A 22002-nucleotide genomic window follows, 5' to 3' on the forward strand; every position below is an offset into this window, starting at 1 on the left:
TAGTTTAGAACTGATTGTCTAACAATAATTAATCTTTTGAGTGTTTAAAAAGAAAATAGATGACTTGGCTTCTTTTTTTAACTCTTTAATTTTTGTACATGTTAAAAGAAATGGAAATAAAATGGCCCATGAAGTAGCTAAAAGGGCTAGAAATTTCAAGATGTCAGATGTATGGTGTGATGGCCTCCCTAATTGGGCTCTTGTTATCAACTGAGAGGATGTATCTCTTTCTATGACCCATGAGCCTCAATAAAGATGTATTTTTTTAAAAAAAAATAATAATAAATTGAACATAAAATAAATTATGTTCATCCTTGATTTCCATTTTTAAAATATTATCAAGGAAAATTCTTATAAATAGGAAAATCCCAAAAATATTCACACTTTATAGCAGAAAGTTTAAAAAATATTTGTAACTTTTGAATTTTTTACTATGAAATGTAAATATTTTTAAATATTTTTTTATATTTAAAAAAAGTTCTATTATCAACTAAGTTGGTTAATGACTCAATTGAGAATAGTTTAACATTATTTGACATATACTACTTGTTGGTATTGGTGTCCTAATTCTCCCAGAGTCTCGTTGTTTTGTAAAGATACACATTGTTCAATGAATAAAATAAGTGTTATTTAATTCCAACATTTACTCATATCCAATAAACAAAGCTCCTTGGTTATCTTATGTGAACTTAAGCATGTATATGTGATATACAAGTGGATCATGTCTTAAGTGATAACCTAAATCGGTCTGTAGTATAAGAATTAAGGTAGGATACCTGATCCTTGTGACACTACGGATACGGCCCACTTTGTAAAGGTTGGCAAGTGTTGTAAACTACTAGAGATGGTAGATCCTGACCATTCATGTGGAGACATGAAGTGGGGATGTCCTATACAAAGAATTTCTATAAGACCTGGACCACGAGATGACTAGACTCTGCATATAACGTCGTTGATACTAGAGACTTACATCTCACCTAGACGACCATAGGTGACACAACCTCAATCCTGGGTGTTTTAGGAACTTCTGCCTTTGAGGGTGATCCTTTGATTTGTATGGGTGAGAGTGGCCAGATTTCCAACTCAACATGCCTACCTTTTTGGAGACTTGTTTGATCTGGGAGTTGGGAACTCAATCCAAAAAATAGAATTCACTCCTTTCCTGAAACAGGGATAAGTAGAGAGATTGCTCCCTTAAGGGCTGATTTCGGGGCTTGAACATAGTGGCCACAGCTTCTCTTTGGAAGAGAAGACTCGGTCATAATAGGACTATGACTTATATTCATTAGAGGGATCAGTGGTACTTAAGGAGACAGATGTAACTACAGGGGCATAACGATTATTGGCCCAGCTGGACTTATGATCGATCTATGAAGGGTTGTCGCACTGCTCATTGGTTAAGATGGACACATAATATATCTATGGTAAGGAGAGTTCAGCTGTCAGTCTTTAGTGAAGTGCCTGGTAGTTAACGGATGGTGGATCTCGTGACTAAAGAGTTTAGTCAGTTATTCACGTACCGTTGGAGCTTCGAGCTACAGGTCCATGAGGTTCCCTTGGTAGCTCAATGGATTCAGTTGAGGATCAGTTCTTGGTGTTGATTTGAAATGTTCAAATTGACAATTGGTATTTTGATTATATATGATATAATAGATATGATGTATAAGATACATCTAGTGGAGGATTGATGTAAATGAGATTTACATTAAGTACCATGGAAGAAAAAAAGAACTATGGTTTATATGTTTCATGAGATGAAATACTAAAACTATAGGTTATAAATATAGTATGATAAGTCGGTTATCATTTATGTTTATAATAATATTAATTATTGGATAATTAATTCTTTTTCTTTTAAATAACCAAAGTAGTGGGTGGTTATTGAATCATGGTAAACGTGAGTTTAAAAGGAAAATAGTTTTCCTATTTTGAAAATGAGGTTTTACAAATGATTGAAAAATGTTTTGAGTTTTCTCTCCGCACAAAAGAAACTTACGAAGTCGTCAAGTAAATTTGGATTTACTAAACGATGGCTGAGTGAGCTAAACGATCGTGCAGAGTAGAGCTAAACGATCGTGCCGTATTTACTAAACGACCGCATAGTTTTGCTAGACGATCGCTGGTCCAAGGTAAACGATCGTATAGAATCTGTAGGCGACAGACCGAGCTAAACGATAGACTAAACGATCGCATAGCTTTTGCTAGATGATCGCATAGCTTTATCTAAACGATTGGGCATCGACCTATACGATAGGTCTCCACCATCTCTCACTTGCCCAATTGTGTACTCGATTGTTGTTTCCTCCTTCGTCTGCCTCATACCAAGTCCGAATAGAGCCCACCCTCTAGATTCTCACACCGAGAATACCAAGGTAGCCTTGTTGGTGGTGTCAGACTCAACTCGACACCGTTGAGGTTTTCTGGAGGCCGTTCGTGGTGCTGTGGAAGCCGTTCGTGTTGCGGAGGAGTTCCTGACCGAGAAGATCGTTGAAAACGAGCGCGAAGTGTTTGTGATGTGTTCGTGCAATGTTGCGGTCGTGTAGATCGAGCGCTCGTGGTTTCTGTTGTTCGATCAGAGTCATGCAACGGAGCGTGGAGACGCTACTGCATTTGTTCCTCCAGTGTTTCCCTCTCTACAGTTGTTTTTCATGCTATAATTTCTGGAATTATTTGCATAACCACTTGTTTTGTATTCGATTGTAAATATATGTTCATTCATGATTGTAATTTGGAATAATCTTGTTCCACTGCTCATGGAAATCTCGAATCTGATTTCCTTCACTACTTTTATTAAGTTTGAAGTTTTAAATCTCTCTTTTATCCGTGTGTTGTAGTAAAAAAAAAAACAATAAGATATGTTATAAATCAATTAATGATAGTTTTCAAAATAAAATTGAAAATGCCAATAAGAGTATAGCCCAACTTGCATAGTGCTTGTACTATCAACCTCGAGGTTTGAACCATCATTAATTTTCAAATTATTTGAGAGACGTCTTTTTTATAGGCTTTTTTAATACAATAGTCAATGGAAAAATTTAAACCACAAACCTTTTAATCATTAACACGTAATATATTTTAGTTAAATTAAGCTCACATTGATGCATGTTTCGATAGTTTGTCTAGTAAAATATGAGTAGTAAAGTAGGACAAATAATATGTTCTCCATCTTGATCTCGAACTAACTTCCATCTAGGGGTGTTAAAAAAACCCAACACAATTACGGTTGGGTTGGGTTATCAACTCATTTGGGTTGGGTTGAGTTCAAATAAACAAAAAAATTATGGATTGAGTTGGTATATGGGCTCACTTAAAATAACTTAAATCAACCCGAACCAATCCGAACTTATTATTAACTCTGAAATGTATATTTATTTTACTTATGATACAATTATACATACATATATTTATTTTATTTTTATTTAATTTCATTATTTTTTGGATAATTTATGCTCAAACAGCTCTTAAAAATAATTTTTTTAATACTTGAAAGAAAATTTCATTTAATAAATTAAAATTGAACTTTTTATTAATTTAGTATATAAAAATAACTAAACAAACTTTCATGATTCTATTGGGTTTTGTTTAGTTCATTTTTTAATAAAAATTGTTTGAGCTGAAGAAATTTGCAACTAAAACAATTAGATTGAGTTTTGAGTTCTTTCAACCCAACCCCCACACCTCCCCTTTCATTTCCACCTTGGAAGAAGATTTTTTTTCCAATTATTTATTTATTATTTTTTTTGTAAAGATATTGTAATTAAAGTATGAGATGAGAGAATCAAACCTCATACTTCAAAGTCGATAGTACGAACCCTTGAGTTACAGAGTTGGCATTCTCTTTTAAGAATTGAGAATTTTTTTGGGCATTCCCTAAAATGATCCATGATAACACGTGACGTTTATTATTATCGGTTTCATGCCTCACGGCCTTTAATATTCGAAAAAGGAATTTCCATTTTCTTTTTTCCAAAAAGAATAAAAAATTAAAAAAAAAAGAAGAAGGAATTTCCAAAATTAGTTAATCAAAGTATTAATTTGGATAAGGAAATTGAGAGGATAGAGAGAGAGGGAAAAAAAAAAGAACAAAATGATCGATTTTGGAATTTGACTTGGGAATATGAACGAATCAGAAGAATTTGGTTAAGAAATCCGATGATGTTCTTCTGGATGAAGAACAATTCGTGAAATCGCAACCTTTTGTTCTTCTCAGAGCCCCAATTCCTTTCCAGTAAATCGATTATGTGCATTCAGGTAAAGTGCCCTTTCGAAGATCTTAGAATAGAATTGTTCTTTCGCTTTATTTCGTTCTGTCGTCTTTGAAATTTTCAATGATTAATCATTGCTTTTGGTCGGTTTTTCGTTTCTTTTCATCGCCGTTGTTATTTCAACGCCTTTGATTGAGTTTTCGTTTCCTCTGTTTTCTTACGTTTTGTTATGTAGTTTTGAAGAATTGCATCGATGTTGTTGATTTTATGTGTGATGAATCATTGTTTATTCGCTGCATCTGCAGGTTTTATTCATTTTGGCGTTCTTTTTTTGAAAAATGTTCTGTTGATTTGGTTTGAGGATTTCGGAAGTGTTTGTGGTGGATTTCTATCGGTTTGGTGATAGGAGTTTATTGCAATCATAGAATTGAAAGGTTTCACAACGGCGTCGGCTGTGGAATTGCGTGGTTCTGACTGTTTGGAAGGTCTGGAGTGCTTTCTTAACGTTATTAGGGCCCTCGGAATGGGATCATGCCTCTCTGGGGACCGCAACAAGCGCACCATCCCTTATTCTGAGATTGCTTCCACTTCTCGTGATGATGGCGTTATTACCCGAAGGAACTCCAAGAGGAAGATTGCGAGAAAAGGTTCTTCTCCCTCTAATGACTCTTCAAGGGAGATGTCGCTTCATCGAGTTCCTGGCCGGATGTTTTTGAATGGAACAACTGATCATGCCTCGCTCTTTACCAGGCAAGGCAAGAAAGGCACCAATCAGGACGCTATGATTGTTTGGGAGGTTTGATTCTTCTTACCCCCAAATTATGTTGGTAGTAAACATCAACTGATCATTGCTTTGCTTGTGAATTTTTTATGGTTCAGTATACCATTCCCTGTTGCATGTTAAAATATCCATGTCATGTATAGAGTATTTGTAGTTTAGTATATCATTTCCTGGTGTTTAGTTTTAGGTGGGCTTTGATCACATTTTATCTTAGGCTCGTCTTTAGAGATGTGACTTAGATAACTATTTGATTGAATATCTTCTACTGAACGATGAATAGCAGGAAAAGTAAGTTTAATATTTAGGATATCATCTTTTTAAGTTCTTTATGGGTATGATTAAAGGGTTAGTTTTGACATGTGACTTTGGGAAAGAAGAAGAAGAATAAATATGTTTGGTCTTCTCTCTGGACGCTTAACTGTTATTGAATTTGTGGTACTGTTATTTATTTTCCTCTCATTCTATCTATAAGTGTATAACTGTATATTTGTATTAACCTAGTTTCATTATCAGATATTAAGTTTTACATTGATACTATTACTGCGAATAACCATTAGGAAGTAATAAATGAATCCAGTTTGCCAGTAAAGGTTGTTGATATATATTTTTGTTCAAAAGTGAATGTTTGCCTCTCTAAGATTTTCTCTCCATTGCTCTTAATATTTCCCATGACTATTCCTTTCGATGAATTTAAAAGTGAACTTCTGCTCAGTAAGATTTTATTTTCTGCATTTTTGTTTTAATATGTTTCTTTGTTATCTCTGAATAATAGCTTCTCCTTTTCAGAATTTTGGTTCAAAAGAAGATGCAGTATTTTGTGGAGTCTTTGATGGGCACGGTCCCTTTGGCCATATGGTTGCAAAGAAAGTCAGAGATTCTCTTCCTCTGAAACTGAGTGCTCAGTGGGAGTTGGTTGCTTCCAGAAAGGAAGGGCAAAATGATGCCAGATGTCAAGTCTCTCCACCAATGCTGGTTAACAAGGACTCTGGAACCTCTCATTGTGATCCTGGTCATCAGGGCAGTCACAAGGACATTTCTATCATGCTGAAAGAGTCTTTTCTAAAGGCTTTTAAGGTGATGGACAAGGAGCTTAAACTACATCCATATATTGATTGCTATACCAGTGGTACAACATCAGTTGCTTTGGTGAAACAGGTGCTAATTTACAACTATTGTCATTTTTTGCTACTGTTAGAAAGTGCAGTGAATAACTTCTGTGATAAACAGGGTCGGGATCTTATCGTAGGAAATGTTGGGGACTCAAGGGCTGTTTTAGGTACCAGAGATACGTCTAACTCTCTCGTTGCAGTTCAGTTGACTGTGGACCTCAAGCCAAATCTTCCAAGTATGCCTTTGCTCTCTTCATTGTCCTTGTAACTATCAAATTTTCTTTCCCTATATCCTCTTCCTTCTGTGTTTATATACGATCTTGAAATTCCTAAATATAATTAGTCTTTGTTTTGCAAATTTCAAGATGCAGAAGTTTTTCTCTAGAAATTTCTTCTGATGTATTTTAGATACTTGTTAGCATCTTTTAGGAAATCACTTCATTTTTCTAGTGAATATATGATACTCATCGGCGTTGATGGAATAAAATGTTCAAGCATCCATTTCTCAAACTGTTCAGTGATTAAACAAAAGTGCAATCAGGAGCTATGATGGAAGAGCATTTACCATCACTTTTTTCTGATGAATTGAATTGTCAGTAAGGTGTCCTAGATAGTATGTTCGATATGATGCTAATAATTGGTGTGGATTATATTTCCTTTTCATCAAAAGATGGAATCCTCCAGTTGCAAGAAAACCTTTTAGATTTTCTTTGCTCTGTCCGTTTTCCTTGTTCTCTTTGTTCCTAGTTTTGCATTGACATGTTTTGAGCTTTCCTGTTTGCAAAATGTTGACCAACCTAAAGCAGGTATATGATTTACTAATTAACTTGAGTCCTTAGATTTTCGTTCGTTCTTTCTTTTTTTTTGGGAGGATGTAATGTTGTGGCAATCATCATAAAGTCTTTTTGCAAAAATAGTTCAGGATCCGATATAGAGAGTTCGTGCGAGAGTATTGTTTGTTTTATGTGTATAAATTTTTTTTTCTATTCCTTTGATAGGGGAAGCTGAAAGGATCAGACTTTGCAAAGGAAGAATCTTTGCTCTTCAAAATGAGCCTGAGATTTTTCGGGTTTGGCTTCCTAACAATGATTCTCCTGGGCTTGCTATGGCCAGAGCTTTCGGAGATTTCTGTTTAAAAGATTTTGGCGTGATAGCCGTTCCTGATGTTTCTTATTGTCATCTTACTGAGAAAGATGAGTTTGTGGTACTGGCTACCGATGGGGTAAGATGTCTGACCATTAAAGTAGTATCCATATTTTGATCATTTGCAGATTTTCATTGATCATTCACATAAGTATCACCTTTTAGCTTTACGAACAAAAATATACTTTCTTTTTCCTGTCCTAATCATTATTATAAATAGAAAATTAATTTCCTTGAGAAGAATCAAGGAATGAGATTGGGGAATGGAAACAAGGGTTGCACCATGCCAACCAATGGGTACAACTGAAAGAAGAAAAATCAATTGAAAATTCTTTGGTATTTAAACAAAAGGAAAATTGCTTAACATGTTACAGCAAGAAACCCAAATGAGGCACTGAAGTGAATGTCATATCTGTTTAGCTCCTATTTACATTAAAAATAGAAACCACAAACACGATGATGTGGACGGTTGCAATTTTTTTTCACTGACCTGTGAAGCACTCTCCTTTCTACCATTCAGTATTAGTTGGAACTTGAAACCCATTGTTCTAACGAGAAAAAAAGCAGGGGGCGAGGCGATAGTATCTGCTCTTGAGAGATCTAATTGTGAACCTGACTTGTCATTCAAAAATGTCCCATTTGTGCTGATCTGTTTTATTTAAAAACAAAGACGTTCCTTTTTCATTACTTGCTCCCTTTCACAGGTTTGGGATGTTCTCTCAAACGAAGAGGTTGTGGCAATTGTTGCATCATCTTCGAGATCCTCTGCAGCTCGTGTTCTTGTGGACAAAGCTACTCGAGCATGGAGATTAAAGTACCCTACTGCCAAGGTGGATGATTGCGCCGTAGTCTGCCTGTTTCTGGACTCTAATGAGAATACTGCAGTGATAGCTAAAGAACAGGTAGAAACATTCACTAAACCGAACGTCCAAACTAATGTGATGTCTAAGGAATGAAAGTTATAGATCTCGTTTCCCTTTATTTTCTTCAAAATATTTGAGAAACTCTGTTCTTACTATTGCCTGATGTTTCAGGAGTTCACCAAGGACATGGAAACTTAGTAGTTCCCTCGACCTGCTTTTGTCCCGATTCTCTCTCCCGAAACCTTCGATTGCTGCTTCAGGCGAGTTTTGGAAATAATGTTTGTTTTATTATTATGCTCATATTTCCTCTTCATTCTTTAAATCATTGATTGATATATATATATACATACACACACATGTATATCTCTTTGATCTGTTTATAATGTGTTGGGGAAGAATACTGTTGGTGGTCAATTGCCGCCTTCGCGTTGTAGGTTTTTCATTTTGTGTCCTCTCTCTCCTTTTTATAGAAGAGATATTTGGAAGCCTTGATTTTTTCATTCTCCTTCCAAGTTAATATGTGGGGCGGAGGATTTGAACCTCCAACCTCTTGGTCGATGATGTATATGTGTTAGCTAGTTGAGCTATACTCAAGTTGGCGTTTTGGAAGCCTTCATTGGTTGTTTGTCTCTGAAAAATAATCTATATAGATTTTTACAGATTTCTCGTCTGGTGGATTCCAAGTCTTGAGACAAACTTGGATTTAATCTGAATTGTGCTTTTATACTCCTATCTTTCTATCACCAATTTCAATTTGCAAGGTAGAATCGTAATCGTAGAATACAACCTAATTGAAATGAATGCATCTGGACCGTGAGATTTGGCTGTCCCTTCTTTTTCTAATTTCTTGCTTAAACTTGGAGGAAATTTTTACAAGAAACAAAAGGGAAAAACCAAAGGAACCAAAATAGGAGTAGGTCAAAAGAATTTAAACTCTTTTTTTCTGTCTCCATTTTGGGGTGTTTTTAATATCTAATCCAAAATTAGAAAACTAAAAAAAAAAAGTTTTTAATAAAACTTGTGTTTTTGGAATTGGGTTAATTACCAATGAAAGTTTAAAATAAAGGGTTATTTTTAAATATAAGAAAATGAATCAAAATATTTGCAAATATAATAAAATTTTACTTTCTATCTACGATAGATTACGATGATTATTATGTAGATAGATATCCTGTGGTATTTTACTATTAATTGTAAATATTTTAATGAAATTTTCATTTAAATAAATATTGGTAAAATATCTTTTTGGTCCCTAGATCTTGGGTGTAGTTTCTAGTTGGTTTCTAGGTTTTCAAATGTTGTACATTTGGTTCTTAAGTTTTGAGTTTTATTTCAACGTAGTCCTTAAATTTCAAAATGTTTTAATTTTATCCTTGAGATTTGGTTTCATTTCAATTTGGTCCCTAGGTTTTAAGATTTTACATTTTTAACGTGAATTTTTTTATTAAATACTCATTTTCAATCATTAAAGTCAATTTCTATTAATTAATTAAAAATAATTATGAATTGAAATTTTGAATTTAATTTTACAAGTGATAAAAGATAGTGAAACTTAATTAATTATAATTCTTTTATTGATTGGTAATTTATTAACATAAATTAATACTAAATATGAAAAATGAGTTTAGTGAACAAGTTTAAAAGTGAAAATCTTGAAACATGGGATCAAATTGAAGCAAAACTCAAATGTCAATAGTAAAATTGTAATATTTTAAAACTTATGGACTGTATCTAAATCAAACTGAAAACTTAAGGATTAAATGTGTAATATTTTGAAACTTATGGAATAAATAGAAATTATATCAAAACTTAGGGACGAAAAAGGTATTTTTTTCATAAATATTTGGGTAAATTTGTGATATTGATGTGATTTTAGTTTGTGCATTTATGGTCACATGTATTAATGAGCTTTGTATGGGTGACGATTACCTGTGTCAATAATTTTGAAATTGATGGTATATATTTTATGTCATTCGAGTTATGCTAGTCTTCCAAAATCTTATTGTCGTTAGATATCAAGTTTGAATTTGTTAGAAAGTTTTCCTTTTTAAAATTAAAAGATAGACTTCGATCATTTACAAATAATAATGAACGGCTACTATGTGTTTATAAATATTGCAAACAGTAAAATACTTCAATTATACAAACCAACCATTGCTATGAAAATTAAAAATGAACCCATTATTAACATTGAGTTAATTAAGTGTGACTAATGGTATTTATAAAAGGTTATAATTGCTATTATCTTTACTAATAATGTATAAAGGCTTTTAGCAATGTTAAATTTCATTGAAATTTCCATAGTTTCATATCTTCAAAAAAAAAAAAAAATTAATACAAGGAGTGAATCAATGTTTTTGTTACATTAGCAAAATCAAACAATAAATCAAACAATGAAATATATGAGACTTTTTTTAAATGTAATTTTTTCATGTACATATTTTTTTTCAGCTTATTTAAATAATATTATAGTTTTTATCGTGTGACACAAGGTTGAGGGAGTTCTAGTCCAATGACAAGATAAACAAAGTATCGTATCAAAGGTCATTTTCTCAATAGATAACTTTAACACATCGACATGACAAATATTTTTAGCATCAAAGATATATAAGTAAAGTACGTATATATCAACAATTGTTTGAATGTCAATGGATATTCTCAAAGTTACGATATCACGAAAATTACAAGATTATGATTTTTTTTTTTTTTTTTTTTTTGCACAAAACTTTAAAACAAACTGATTTAAATGACAAACACTATTATAACTTTAGTATTGGAAATATATGCATTTTCTAAAAGCAAGTATATGATTGACTATTCATTCTATCTTTTTTTCTCAATTAAAAAAAAAAAGACTATTTATTCTATCTTAAAAATAAATTTAAAAAGCCAGTATTAGAAAAGTGTCATTGTAAAATAACCAAGCTTTAAAAGAAAAAAGGAATTAAAATTTGTCAAGGCACAAAAACCAAAATTATCAAATATATGCTGCTAATTTATTCTATTTTTATATATAAAAAAAGGACGAATATAGTCTTTTGTAGCTATATTTCATAAATAAAAAATTTATATTGTAACATTAAAAAAATATGCATCTTTATATTTTAAACATACAAAACAAATTAAATATTAAATATGTAACACAAAATATTGTAAAAAGAAATAGCAACACAAAATTAAGAATAATTTATAAATTATCAGATAAAAATGTGAAAATAAACAAAAATTGAGAATTGAGAATGAGAGAGAACTAAAGAAAAAAAATATATTAATAAATAGACGGAGAGTGAGGCACAAGTTTACCAAGATCATCCCCACATTGCAACTCTTTTTTCTTAAAAAAAAACAAAACCATTTTTTGTTCCTTAACATTTCATATATATTTGTATAATAGCTTAAAAGACTTCACTCTATTTTTATATTTTTTCACATATATTCATGTTTATTTACAAATATTTTTAAAATTTTAAGCTTATTTGGTAACTATTTGGTTATTGTGTTTTAGTTTTTGAAAATTACGGGATATAAACACCATTTTCACATATAAATTTTTTGCTTTGTTATTTACTTTACCATTATTTTAAGATTACATTCAAGTCATTACAAGTTTAACGCTTAGTTTTTGAAATTATGTCTAATAAATATCTAAACTTTTAATTAATTGTCTAAAGATCTCATAAAATATTAAAAATACTTAAACATTAATCATTGTATTAGACAACAAATTATTATTTTTCTAATTGAACCTCACTATTTCAATTTTGTTGTCAATAGTTACATTCTTTTTTCAAAAAAAAAAAAAAAGTTTGTTACTACATATTAGACACACTAATAGAGTTGTCAATGATCTAGTTTATATTTTGTTCAAGAACTATATATGACACAAATTTTGATGTTAATGGATTAAAATTCTAACCTTATATAAAGTTGTGCCTCGTAACATGAAATTCTAGATATGCCACTTTCCGTAGGTCAGTTTGTTATTATCGTTTTGACAATATTATATGATTTGAATATTATATCGATGCATCTAATATAATATTTATATGAACTTGTGTCTCTCCTCTCCTTTACCTAAAATCCTGGTTCCGCCACTGGGTATAAACATTTTAGTTTGAGAAGAAAATAGTAAACACTTTAGCAAAGAATAAAAAAAAAAAAACGATGAATGTAAATAGTAAATATGGTAGCAAATGAGAGTTTTGAAATAGTGTTGACGGTAGCTAATTGGGGATTTTGAAATAGTATTTACAGTAGCAAGATGTGGTTATTATAGTCTTAGAATAGTCTCTGCCCCAAACGTCCCATTAGTGCTTTGTGTCAAAAATGCCCATATACTTTCAAAAGTTTTCCAAAATACCCTTGAACTTTAAAAAAAATAAAAAAAATACATTTACTGTTCGATGAATAGAAACAGTTAATAACGTCTTACTTCTCTCTTTTCCATCTCTTTTCTCCTACCCCTTCTTTAGTACCCTCTTACTCCCTTTTTATTAACATTTATTTATAAAAAAATAAGTAAATAAATAAATTTGAACACTTCAATTAAAATATATAAACTATAATAAGAAGAAAGATAATAAAGGAGGCACCAAAGAATTTTAGGACTTAAATGTTTTAACAAAGTTGTACGTTAATAGTTGAGTGTGTGTTAATAACCAAATACATATTTTTGTTTGACCATTTATCCTTTCTGGTATATATTTTAAGAGGAAATTTTGACTTTAGAATTTTGTGGGATTTTATGTTTTAACAAAAAAAAAAAAAATTGGTTATTGAGAAAATTGGTGTAACCTAAGAATTGGAAAATTAAGGAAAAATTTAAGAATTGGTTTCTGTTCATATACTAATGGTGAAAGTATTTTAAAATTTTTTTAAGTTAAAGGTATTTTTGAAACTTTTTGGAAATCTAGAGATTTTTTAAACAAAACTTCAACCGTTTCCATCCAAAACTAACGACAATGACATTTTTTAACTCGTATTGAAAGTTTATGAGTATCTTTGAAACTTTTAAAAACTCAAAGATATTTTTATACAAAGTACAAAGTTATGTGGCACTTTTTATAAGTTAACCTATTGTAACCAATGAGATATTTTTGATGGAAAATTGAGCAAAATGACCCATTAGAAGTTTTATTTTGTTTTTTTGACCTATTTTTTGAAAACAAGTTTTTTTGACCCTCTTGATGATGAAAATGATGTAAACATGATTGTATAATTACTCTTATGTCCCTTACCACCAACCTACCAAATTAATTCACATTCTCCACCTAAAATTAATTTATCCAAAAATCATTAACAAAAAATTATTCTCACAAAAAATTCTCCACCAAATTTGATTTGTTTACAACCCCACAAAAAGTTATCTTCATCAAATTGTTTCTAGAATGAAATTCGTCAAGTCCAAAACTTGTATTTCACAAAGCTGTAATTTTGTACACTCCGTCGTAAGAAGGTATGTATTTCATTTTTGTATGTATTCTCACTAGTTCACTAATTTTTGGGAAAATTGACAATGCCCTGCATTTGATATTTATTTATAAATTTTTGGAGTTTGATTTATGTTTGCTTTGATGATGATGATTATTATTATTATTATTATTTTTAATAATGCCCTGCATTTGATATTTATTTATAAATTTATAAGAAAAACATTAAAAAAAATAAGATTTTTTTTAAGATACCCGACCGGGCTTCACCGGGTAGGAAGCAAATGAGTTTAAATTACTCGGTCGAGCTTCACTGGGAATAAAATAAATGTTGGAATAAATTTGATATCTGGCCGGGTTTCACCGGGTAGGAAGCAAATGAGTTCAAATTACCCAACCGGGCTTTACCGGGAGCAAAATAAATGTTGGAATAAGTTTGATTCCCGACCGTGCTTCACCGGGTATGGCATAAAATGATTGACCCCTCACCAAGTGATCCGATCGGGCTTCACCGAGTCTTCCTCGGGTCCGGGCCCGGTAGAGTCGATCCTAACCCGGCCAACCTCGTATGAAGCCTGACCGAGCGTCCCCTACGTCTGTCTCTTATACACATCTAGATGTGTATAAGAGACAGACCCAGTCCAATACCAGGTCAGGCCGAGACCAGGCGCTCCCCTACCTTACCCGATTTTTGCCCCTTCCCCCTCGTCCTTTCCTCTCTTTCTCACTCATACTTGATCAAATTATACATGGGCCCAGTCGGTCTAGCACTGGGCGACAATCTTCCCCAAGTCTCTTCCCCATTCTTCTCGGTCCGGTCACATACCCAGTTATTTTCGTTTGAAGCCCAGTCGGGCGCCACCTACCCCTATCCGATTTTTCCCCTTCCCCCTCGTCCTTTCCTCTCTTTCCCGCCCATAGCCGGTTGAAATATACATGGGGGCTCAATCGGTTTAGCACCGAGTGCAATCTTCCCCAAATCTTCCTCAATCTTCTCCACCCAATCACATACCCGGTCACCATCATATGAAGCCCGGCCGGGTAAGACCGATTTTCGGAAACTCATTTTTAGTCCCAAACTTATTCAGAAAATGCCGAACATGATGTTTTTAGGAAAAAATTAATATCCAACATAGATCTAACATAGATTTCAAATATTCACGCAAGAACAGCTAACATAAACTAACATTGAGTGAAAAAAAAAATGAAAATTCATACCTTAGTTGAAAAATCCCAAATAATCTTCAATGAAAAGGAGAATGGCAAGGGAAATGGAGATAAATGGAGTGAGATGGAGGAAATGATAGGGGTGACCAAAAATGGCAAAGGAAAATAGTGAGAGTAAGGGTTTGGAGGGTTTGAGTAACTTTTGAAATGTGAAGGGTATTAGAATAATTTTACTTAATTTTCAAAATTGTGGGAAAAAAACAAGCGTTTTAAAAAGGGTCCAAAACTCAAAACTAAAACTTCAAAAGGGTTATTTTTGTCAATTATCCATATTTGGTGGTATTTGTTTTTCCATTCTTTAAAAAGTCAGATTTAAATAAGTATTCATAATTTTAATACTTTCCAACTTTCCGTTCTCTCATAACAAAAAACAGGTCTCTTCTTCCTTAATCCTTTGGTAGGATTTCGAGATATAATTTTATACTAAAGAAAACTAGCTACAAAATACCATGGAAATGATAAGATTAACTTATAAATTTGGTGCTTATAGTTTGAAAAAAAGTTAGAAATTTAATCTTCATTGTTTTAAAAGTTAGAACTTAGTTTTCATGATTTGATAAAACCTCATAAATAGTCTCTAATTTGATAAAATCTTCAAAAAATAGTCCCCTATAATAAAAACTATTTATGAAGGTTTTATCAAACCGTAAGGACTTCTAATCATCTTCGAATCATAAGGACCTTAAATTAAACCAAATGATAATGATTTGTTAAACATTTATCAATACAATGAATTGATGACTAGTAAAACAAATGACTTCTCTACTCTTTATGTCAAGGAGAATTGCTCAATGCCTCTCTTCATTTTTTTTCCCTTTCTTATAAGTTCCATTAGCCAACATCTCATAAAATACTAACTGCAAATCTATAGATTAGCAAAGGTTGACCAAATTTTTCTACAATAAATTGAGAGAGATGCAACTAAATAAAAATTGAAAGAGAGAGTTGAGCAATAACATGAGCTTCTGAAGCCATTGAGAAGATTATGTTCACTTCAGTGGGGTCAGTGGGCTTATGAACTGGAAGCAACTTCTTGTAATGACTCTTCTTCAGGGGCTTTCTGGACATCTTCAGTGAAGCTGGGAGCTTTTGGAATCAGACCCAGCATCTTGAACATGAGTTGATCAGCATCGAAATCATTATTTGGCGTCGTTAGCAGTTTCTCACCAGTGAAGATAGAATTTGCTCCTGCAAGGAAGCATAATGCCTGCTCGGGCACGGAGAACTTCACTCTACCTGCTGACAACCTTACCATCGCTTTTGGCATGGTGATCCGTGCTGTAGCGATCATTCGAATCATCTCCCATATTTCAACAGGCTGAATAAAAAGGCAAGAAAACTATTCACTATAGAAACCAAAGCAGTAGCTTTCATGAGTAATCAAGTTGCAACAGCTATGAAGAACAAGCGTGTAAGCTAGACTTCAAGAGTGTAATAAACAAAATGGTCGATCTTTTAAGTAAATTGAAGCTACTTTTTGATCTTGAAGAGGCGTTCCTTTCACTGCAACCAGCGCGTTGATTGGAACACTCTCTGGGTGTGTGGGCAGCGTCGCCAAGGTATGCAGCAAACCGACACGGTCCTCTTCTGCCTCTCCAAGCCCAATGATTCCTCCTATTGCCAGGAATCAAGAATGTCACCAAGTTATAAGATTATTACGCAGTAAAAGTACCTATGCCATATTTATTCGGGACAAGACACCAAAAATTCACGAAACCTTTAGCTTTCAAAGGAAGTCATTACTGATAGCCAAAGGAGTTGAAAAAACCTCTATAGTTGGTCTACTAATAAATGAAATCTCTAAGCATGTTAAAGGCCATATCTATTTCACACTGAAATGAATATTATCATCTTAATTTTTTATTTTATTATTATTTTTTTGAGGCAATAGTATCCTCTTAAATTGTAATAAATATAACAATAACTTTTAGTAGACTTCTTGGCTTTCTGACCAGGCTGAGCATTTTCAGAATATATCATTCCTTGTATGTGTTATGAATCCTAAATAGCCAAATGCTAACTGGGGAGCCCTTTCGTTGTCTCGTGATCTGTGGGGGCTTTCCCTTCTTTCAAAAGCCATATCTTCTAATAGTTATTCATTCATGGAAGTTTTCCCCATAAATAAGGTATGAATCTAGGAATATCCAATCAAATTGTCAACATATCAAATTCCAAATGAGTCAAAATCAAAGATGTACAAAATTACCAGAGCAGACATTGATTCCAGCATCACGAACAAATTCTAGGGTTTTCAAACGCTCATCATAACTCCTTGTGGTAATAATATTTGGGTAGTATTCCCTTGACGTGTCTAGGTTGTGGTTATAAGCTGTTAGGCCTGCCTTTTTGAGGTCAATAGCTTGTTGCTTCTCTATCATGCCCAGGGTGCAGCAGACCTCCATCCCCATCTCCCTAATACATCACAGGTAAGTTTGATTTGAGAATGAATATCGATGTACAAGTGCTTACTCAAGTCAAAAAAGCTATAATTGTTGTACACTTTCGTCTCTCGCCATAGTTTCAGTTTCCCAATCATGAATGGCACAAGCTTGATTGGATGATATTTAAGAGTCAACTCTTGCTAATCTTAACAATTGCAGAAATCTTATATATATAATATATAAAGATGCACACATATATTACCAAACGGGGAGGAAAACCAAACTCCAACCCTTGAAGAGAGATTGAGAAAAATGAGAAAAGACAGGCTTTGCTTAAGATATTGTGTTTAGTAGAAGAATCCTAGCAATGTCCTTCCTAGTACGTAAAGAATAAAAGGGGGTGGGGGGAACACAAGTGCTGCACTAGGCACTTTCAAATCATTAGCTGATGTGCTTTTTAAATCGCTGCAGATTCTTGTTAAGTGCTCTGCTCTGCGCCATTATTCACCCCAAGATACAACAGCATTTTTGTCCTGTATTCTGTTAGTTACTACTTATTTCAGTCTTTTTATCTTTTGTAGCTATTTCTTATTTAAGATGAAATTTTGTTACCTTATTTCTTTTACATAATCAAGGATCTGATTGAAATTAGTTTTTCTTCCTATTGTGTCTCTCCAAGCAGCACCCATACAAAATCTTGTGCTACCAGCCTCTTTTGCCTGCCAGACAATGTGAATATCTGCTTTAAATGGTGCAAGGGACAAATAAATTCCAATAAGTTATTCCTTTTCAACATTTTTTCAATTTCTTTTTAAGAAAGAGTAGCATGGAGTAAAGAAATAAAAGAGAAGGAAAAGTTCAGATACAGACGTGTTATAATTTTTTACATGAAAAATACAAGTACAAAGAAAGTTACTAAAAGTTACCAATCAGCATGGCACGATTTCGAGCAAAGACTGAAGCATCACATGCAATGCACATTATGTTGCTCTAAATAAAAAATTAAATCAATTTATTTTGGAATATAAACCTTGTTCAATAAAATATTTTTAACACTGAGTTACCATAAATACCGGACATGCAAGTCATCAAGTATTCAAGAAGAAAAATAATAGCTGCCCAGACGGTTGTCAAATTCATGATAATTTAAAAATAAAAAATAATAAAAAAAGTTCTGATATTTTATAGATCAGAACATTTGATTTTATGCTCCAGTAAAATGTGAACGCACATCTTCAGCATCCCCCCCTCTCAGGGTGTCAGTCAGGGTCCAATAGAGAAGCTGTATCATACAACAGTACCAAGTCCACCTTATCTTAGACATTAACGTTATTATTGGTTAATCTCTCTCTACAATGAAACTCAGCTCAGATATACAGAACAACTTGCCCCAATTAAAAGGGATACCTTTTTGGCTGCCTCCAGGACAACATCCTTGATCATAAGTTTTTGAGCTTTCACGCCAGTGTCATATCTCGATGATTGAGGACAATAGGAACAATCCTCACTACACCCACCTGTTTTGATTGAAAGGAGAGTACACTGCTGCACCTCCCGGAAATTGTGTGTGTGCCTATGAACTTGCGCCTGAAGAAGTATATATATGTGCAAACAAATTAATAGGTTGACAAACATGGAGCTATTGCGTCAAGTGAAACAAACCCATCTGAGAACTTGAATGAAAAGGAGGTCAAGTTGCACTATGGGGAGAAAAAGAGAACTTGTACCACAACATGTGTAATGAATCTGTTTCCATATATAAATTATTCATTAAGAAAACAAAGTAAGCAATTGGTACAGCCTCTTGGTGGCGTACAAATTATATCAAGTTTTTTTATAACTACAGCCTTCTTATGATTATTAATAATTGGGAGACACTTCTTGTATAGTTTTGGTGGGGGGATCCTCAACCCCTGCCCATAGGCTGTCCTTTTGATTCTTTGAGTAATATATTCCTCTGTTTCTTATCCCAAAAAAAAATGTAAACAATTGGCATTATGTTAATTTATAGATGATTGGTTATTTTGATGATATATTAGATGACCCATTGTGCTTCTACAGCGATGAAAAGGCATTTAACTTAAAAATGAACAAGAATGCAACAAGCACCATTTCCTATCATGTTGTCTGGACAAGGATATACTCAAAGGCATTAAGTATAAGGCCCTTGGATCATTGATGCAACCATGATATTGACATGAATGGTGGCTTCAGAGTTATGTTCCAAAAGATTTTTTTCCCCTCAGAAAAGTCTTTCTAGGAGTGGTTATCTTTGACACAACTGTGATAGTTTTAGAGAAGAAAGGGAAGTTACTTTTAACGAACATTTAAATGAATTTACATTCTCATCAAGAGCCTGACGTATATGTTGGACTCTTTAACAGTTTATGGATTTTATTTCCGATTCCTTTCTATTCATCTCATTCAGAGACACTCAGAATTTTGTAAGAGGATCTTGCCAAAACAATTTCGAAACCTAAACATCCTTAAAGGAGGGAGGAGATAATCTATCACCAAGCCCCATGCAACTTGAATAGCAGAAAGTTTCTCAATAGGTAGTTAGAAGAAAGGTTGTTGGAAAGTCCAGTCGAAAGAGCCTCAATATTAGTTTGTAGGTGGGCAAGTCAGAGCACTCTTTCGACTTGATAGAGCCGTCGATAGTTATAATCTCAAAGTACCGGTGCCTTGGCACCCAAGAGCTCGCTGCTCACTTCCTGTGAAGAGCCAACATATAATTAGGCCAGTACTACTGAAGCCTCAATGGAGAATCACATTAGAATCAACATCTATAAGCAAAAGGGTCGTGGCTGAGTATATGGTTGATGTCCTCAGATTAAAGGCCAACCCAATGTTCCCAACAAGTCAAAAGCAAATAAAGGCTTAATCTCTTCCTCAATTTAAGGCAGGGAGTCATCTACATATTGTAAATGAGGGATATTATCTACCTACAGGAAATGGCTTAGAAAAATATCCATTTCCCGAGTCCACCATGGTAGTGAAAATAAAGGGGAGCTGGATCACCTTGGAGAAATCCCCTTAGAGGCAACAATTTTCCAACTGCAAGATGGATGAAGTAACAATCCAATATTCTGCATGTGCATCCTAAGTAGATAAATTAAAGCTAGATTCAACGAGAAAAACTAACGAAACGTAGTCAAGAATCACCATAATGTTTCAAAGGTGCTTCTGCGAAGGTCTTCGAGAACGTCAAGTAAAAAGAAATAAAACCTGAACTGTTTAATATGTAATTTATCATCGCGAAGCTCAGCCTTTAAAACCCACCATTTTTCTCCCTCCTAGAACATGGAAGCTATACAATAACGGGCAACCTCAAAGGAATAGCTTCACTTTCTAAATGCACAACGACCCACCAATAGTAAGAAAAAATTCTGCATTACAAAAACAAAGAGAGAAAGAGAGAGTACTGACACCATGGAAAAGTAGATCGAGAAGGGGAGAGTCGTAAATGTCCCGAATCTGTTGTCGAGTCCAATCATTCCTCGGCCCATCTCTGAGAAGCCTCTCGGCTTCAATTGACGCTGCGGAAGAAGCTGAAAGAGAGGAAAACAGGGAAGAAAAACCTGGAGAATGGCGGCAAACGTCGGAGGTTTTCAGCTGGGACCGGAAAAAGGATCGAGCAAATAACATTTCGGTGGTTGTTTATGGTCGAAAGGCGGTAGAAGAAGAGATTGTAGGGGAAAATTGATATCGGCGGAAAGATGGAAGGAGGAATTTTCCGGCGAAATGGAGTGATGGGCAGAGGAGAGTAGGTGAGTAGTTGCTCAACGGCTAAATCCAGCACCAGGCAGCAGCATTGCGATCTCCGCCTTGGATTTCTTTTATTGGAAATTTGTACGAATGACTCAAAAATTGGACCTAAAATGTCAAATCAAGTCACATATTAGTGAAGTAGGTGAGTAGATCGTCAATGAGAGTGAGAGCAAGATGGACTTTTCCTGGTACACAAGTTTATTTCGGTAATTTCACCTGAACTTTGCATCAGCAAAGGGTTATTTAACATTTTTTTGAAAATTCGGGTCATTTGACATTTTGGGCCCAACTTTTGGATCTTTCGTACAAATTTTCCAGTATTTTTAGTTTTTTTCGAAAGAGGATCGGTTCTTAACTCCCCAGTGATTAATGACTCGCCCCAAAAATTAATAAAATCTAACATTCTGCTTACGTCGAAGTGCACGATTGCTTTTATTGCATGTTATACAGTATCTCTTTAGAGATGACCACATCTATTCAATTTTCATTTTTCTCACTTGTGCTTCCGTCATGAATATTGGAGTGGAAAAAATTAAGATTGCAAAAGACATGGTCATCGCATTAAGGTTACGATAGACATGGGCATCCCCCAATATTGTATAAAATGCGATATGTGTTTTGGCGTAAGCAGAATGTTAGATTTCATTTGTTTTTTGGAGCAGATCATTAATCATTTACGAGGCTGAGAATAAGTCATCCGTACAAAAATCTTGATTTCTCTTTAGTCGAATTTCAACTTACAAGTTCTAATGATACTTGCTCACATCTTCCTAAATGAAAAATATAAATAATGCTTGATTTGAATGTTTTCGGTTAATATGTGCATAGTTCAACCCACATAGGCCTCGTTCGTTATTCATTTGGGTCTCATTTGGCTTTTAGTTTTTAATTTTTAAAAATTAAGCCTATAAATATCTCTTTTACCTTTAAATTTCTAGCTTAGTTATAAACTTCATACCAATATTTTCAAAAATCAAATCAAGTTTTGAAAACTAAAAAAAGGTAATTTTTAAAAACTTATTTTTGTTTGGTAATTTGACTAAGAATTCAACTCTTTATATAAAAAACATTATAAGGAACTAAGAGAAAATAA

The 22002-nt window shown here is 33.6% G+C and overlaps 2 protein-coding genes across 2 annotated transcripts; one reads left to right on the forward strand and one right to left on the reverse strand.

The window, feature by feature from the left end:
- Positions 1-4014: 4014 nt before the first annotated feature.
- LOC120076431 (probable protein phosphatase 2C 33) lies at positions 4015-8771 on the forward strand. Its single transcript, XM_039030252.1, has 7 exons — positions 4015-4251; positions 4511-5001; positions 5773-6141; positions 6214-6331; positions 7094-7317; positions 7943-8140; positions 8273-8771. The coding sequence occupies exons 2-7, from the start codon at positions 4729-4731 to the stop codon at positions 8297-8299; spliced, it is 1209 nt and encodes a 402-aa protein (XP_038886180.1). The 5' UTR covers positions 4015-4251; positions 4511-4728; the 3' UTR covers positions 8300-8771.
- Positions 8772-15531: 6760 nt separating this feature from the next.
- Positions 15532-20969, reverse strand: LOC120076685 (biotin synthase, mitochondrial). The gene is made up of 6 exons (XM_039030582.1): positions 20568-20969; positions 18546-18725; positions 17751-17857; positions 16964-17169; positions 16232-16371; positions 15532-16075 (listed from the first exon to the last, which is right to left on the reverse strand). The coding sequence occupies exons 1-6, from the start codon at positions 20784-20786 to the stop codon at positions 15770-15772; spliced, it is 1158 nt and encodes a 385-aa protein (XP_038886510.1). The 5' UTR covers positions 20787-20969; the 3' UTR covers positions 15532-15769.
- Positions 20970-22002: the final 1033 nt, after the last annotated feature.

Source organism: Benincasa hispida, chromosome 4, assembly GCF_009727055.1.
Source record: "Benincasa hispida cultivar B227 chromosome 4, ASM972705v1, whole genome shotgun sequence".
NCBI lineage: Eukaryota > Viridiplantae > Streptophyta > Magnoliopsida > Cucurbitales > Cucurbitaceae > Benincasa > Benincasa hispida.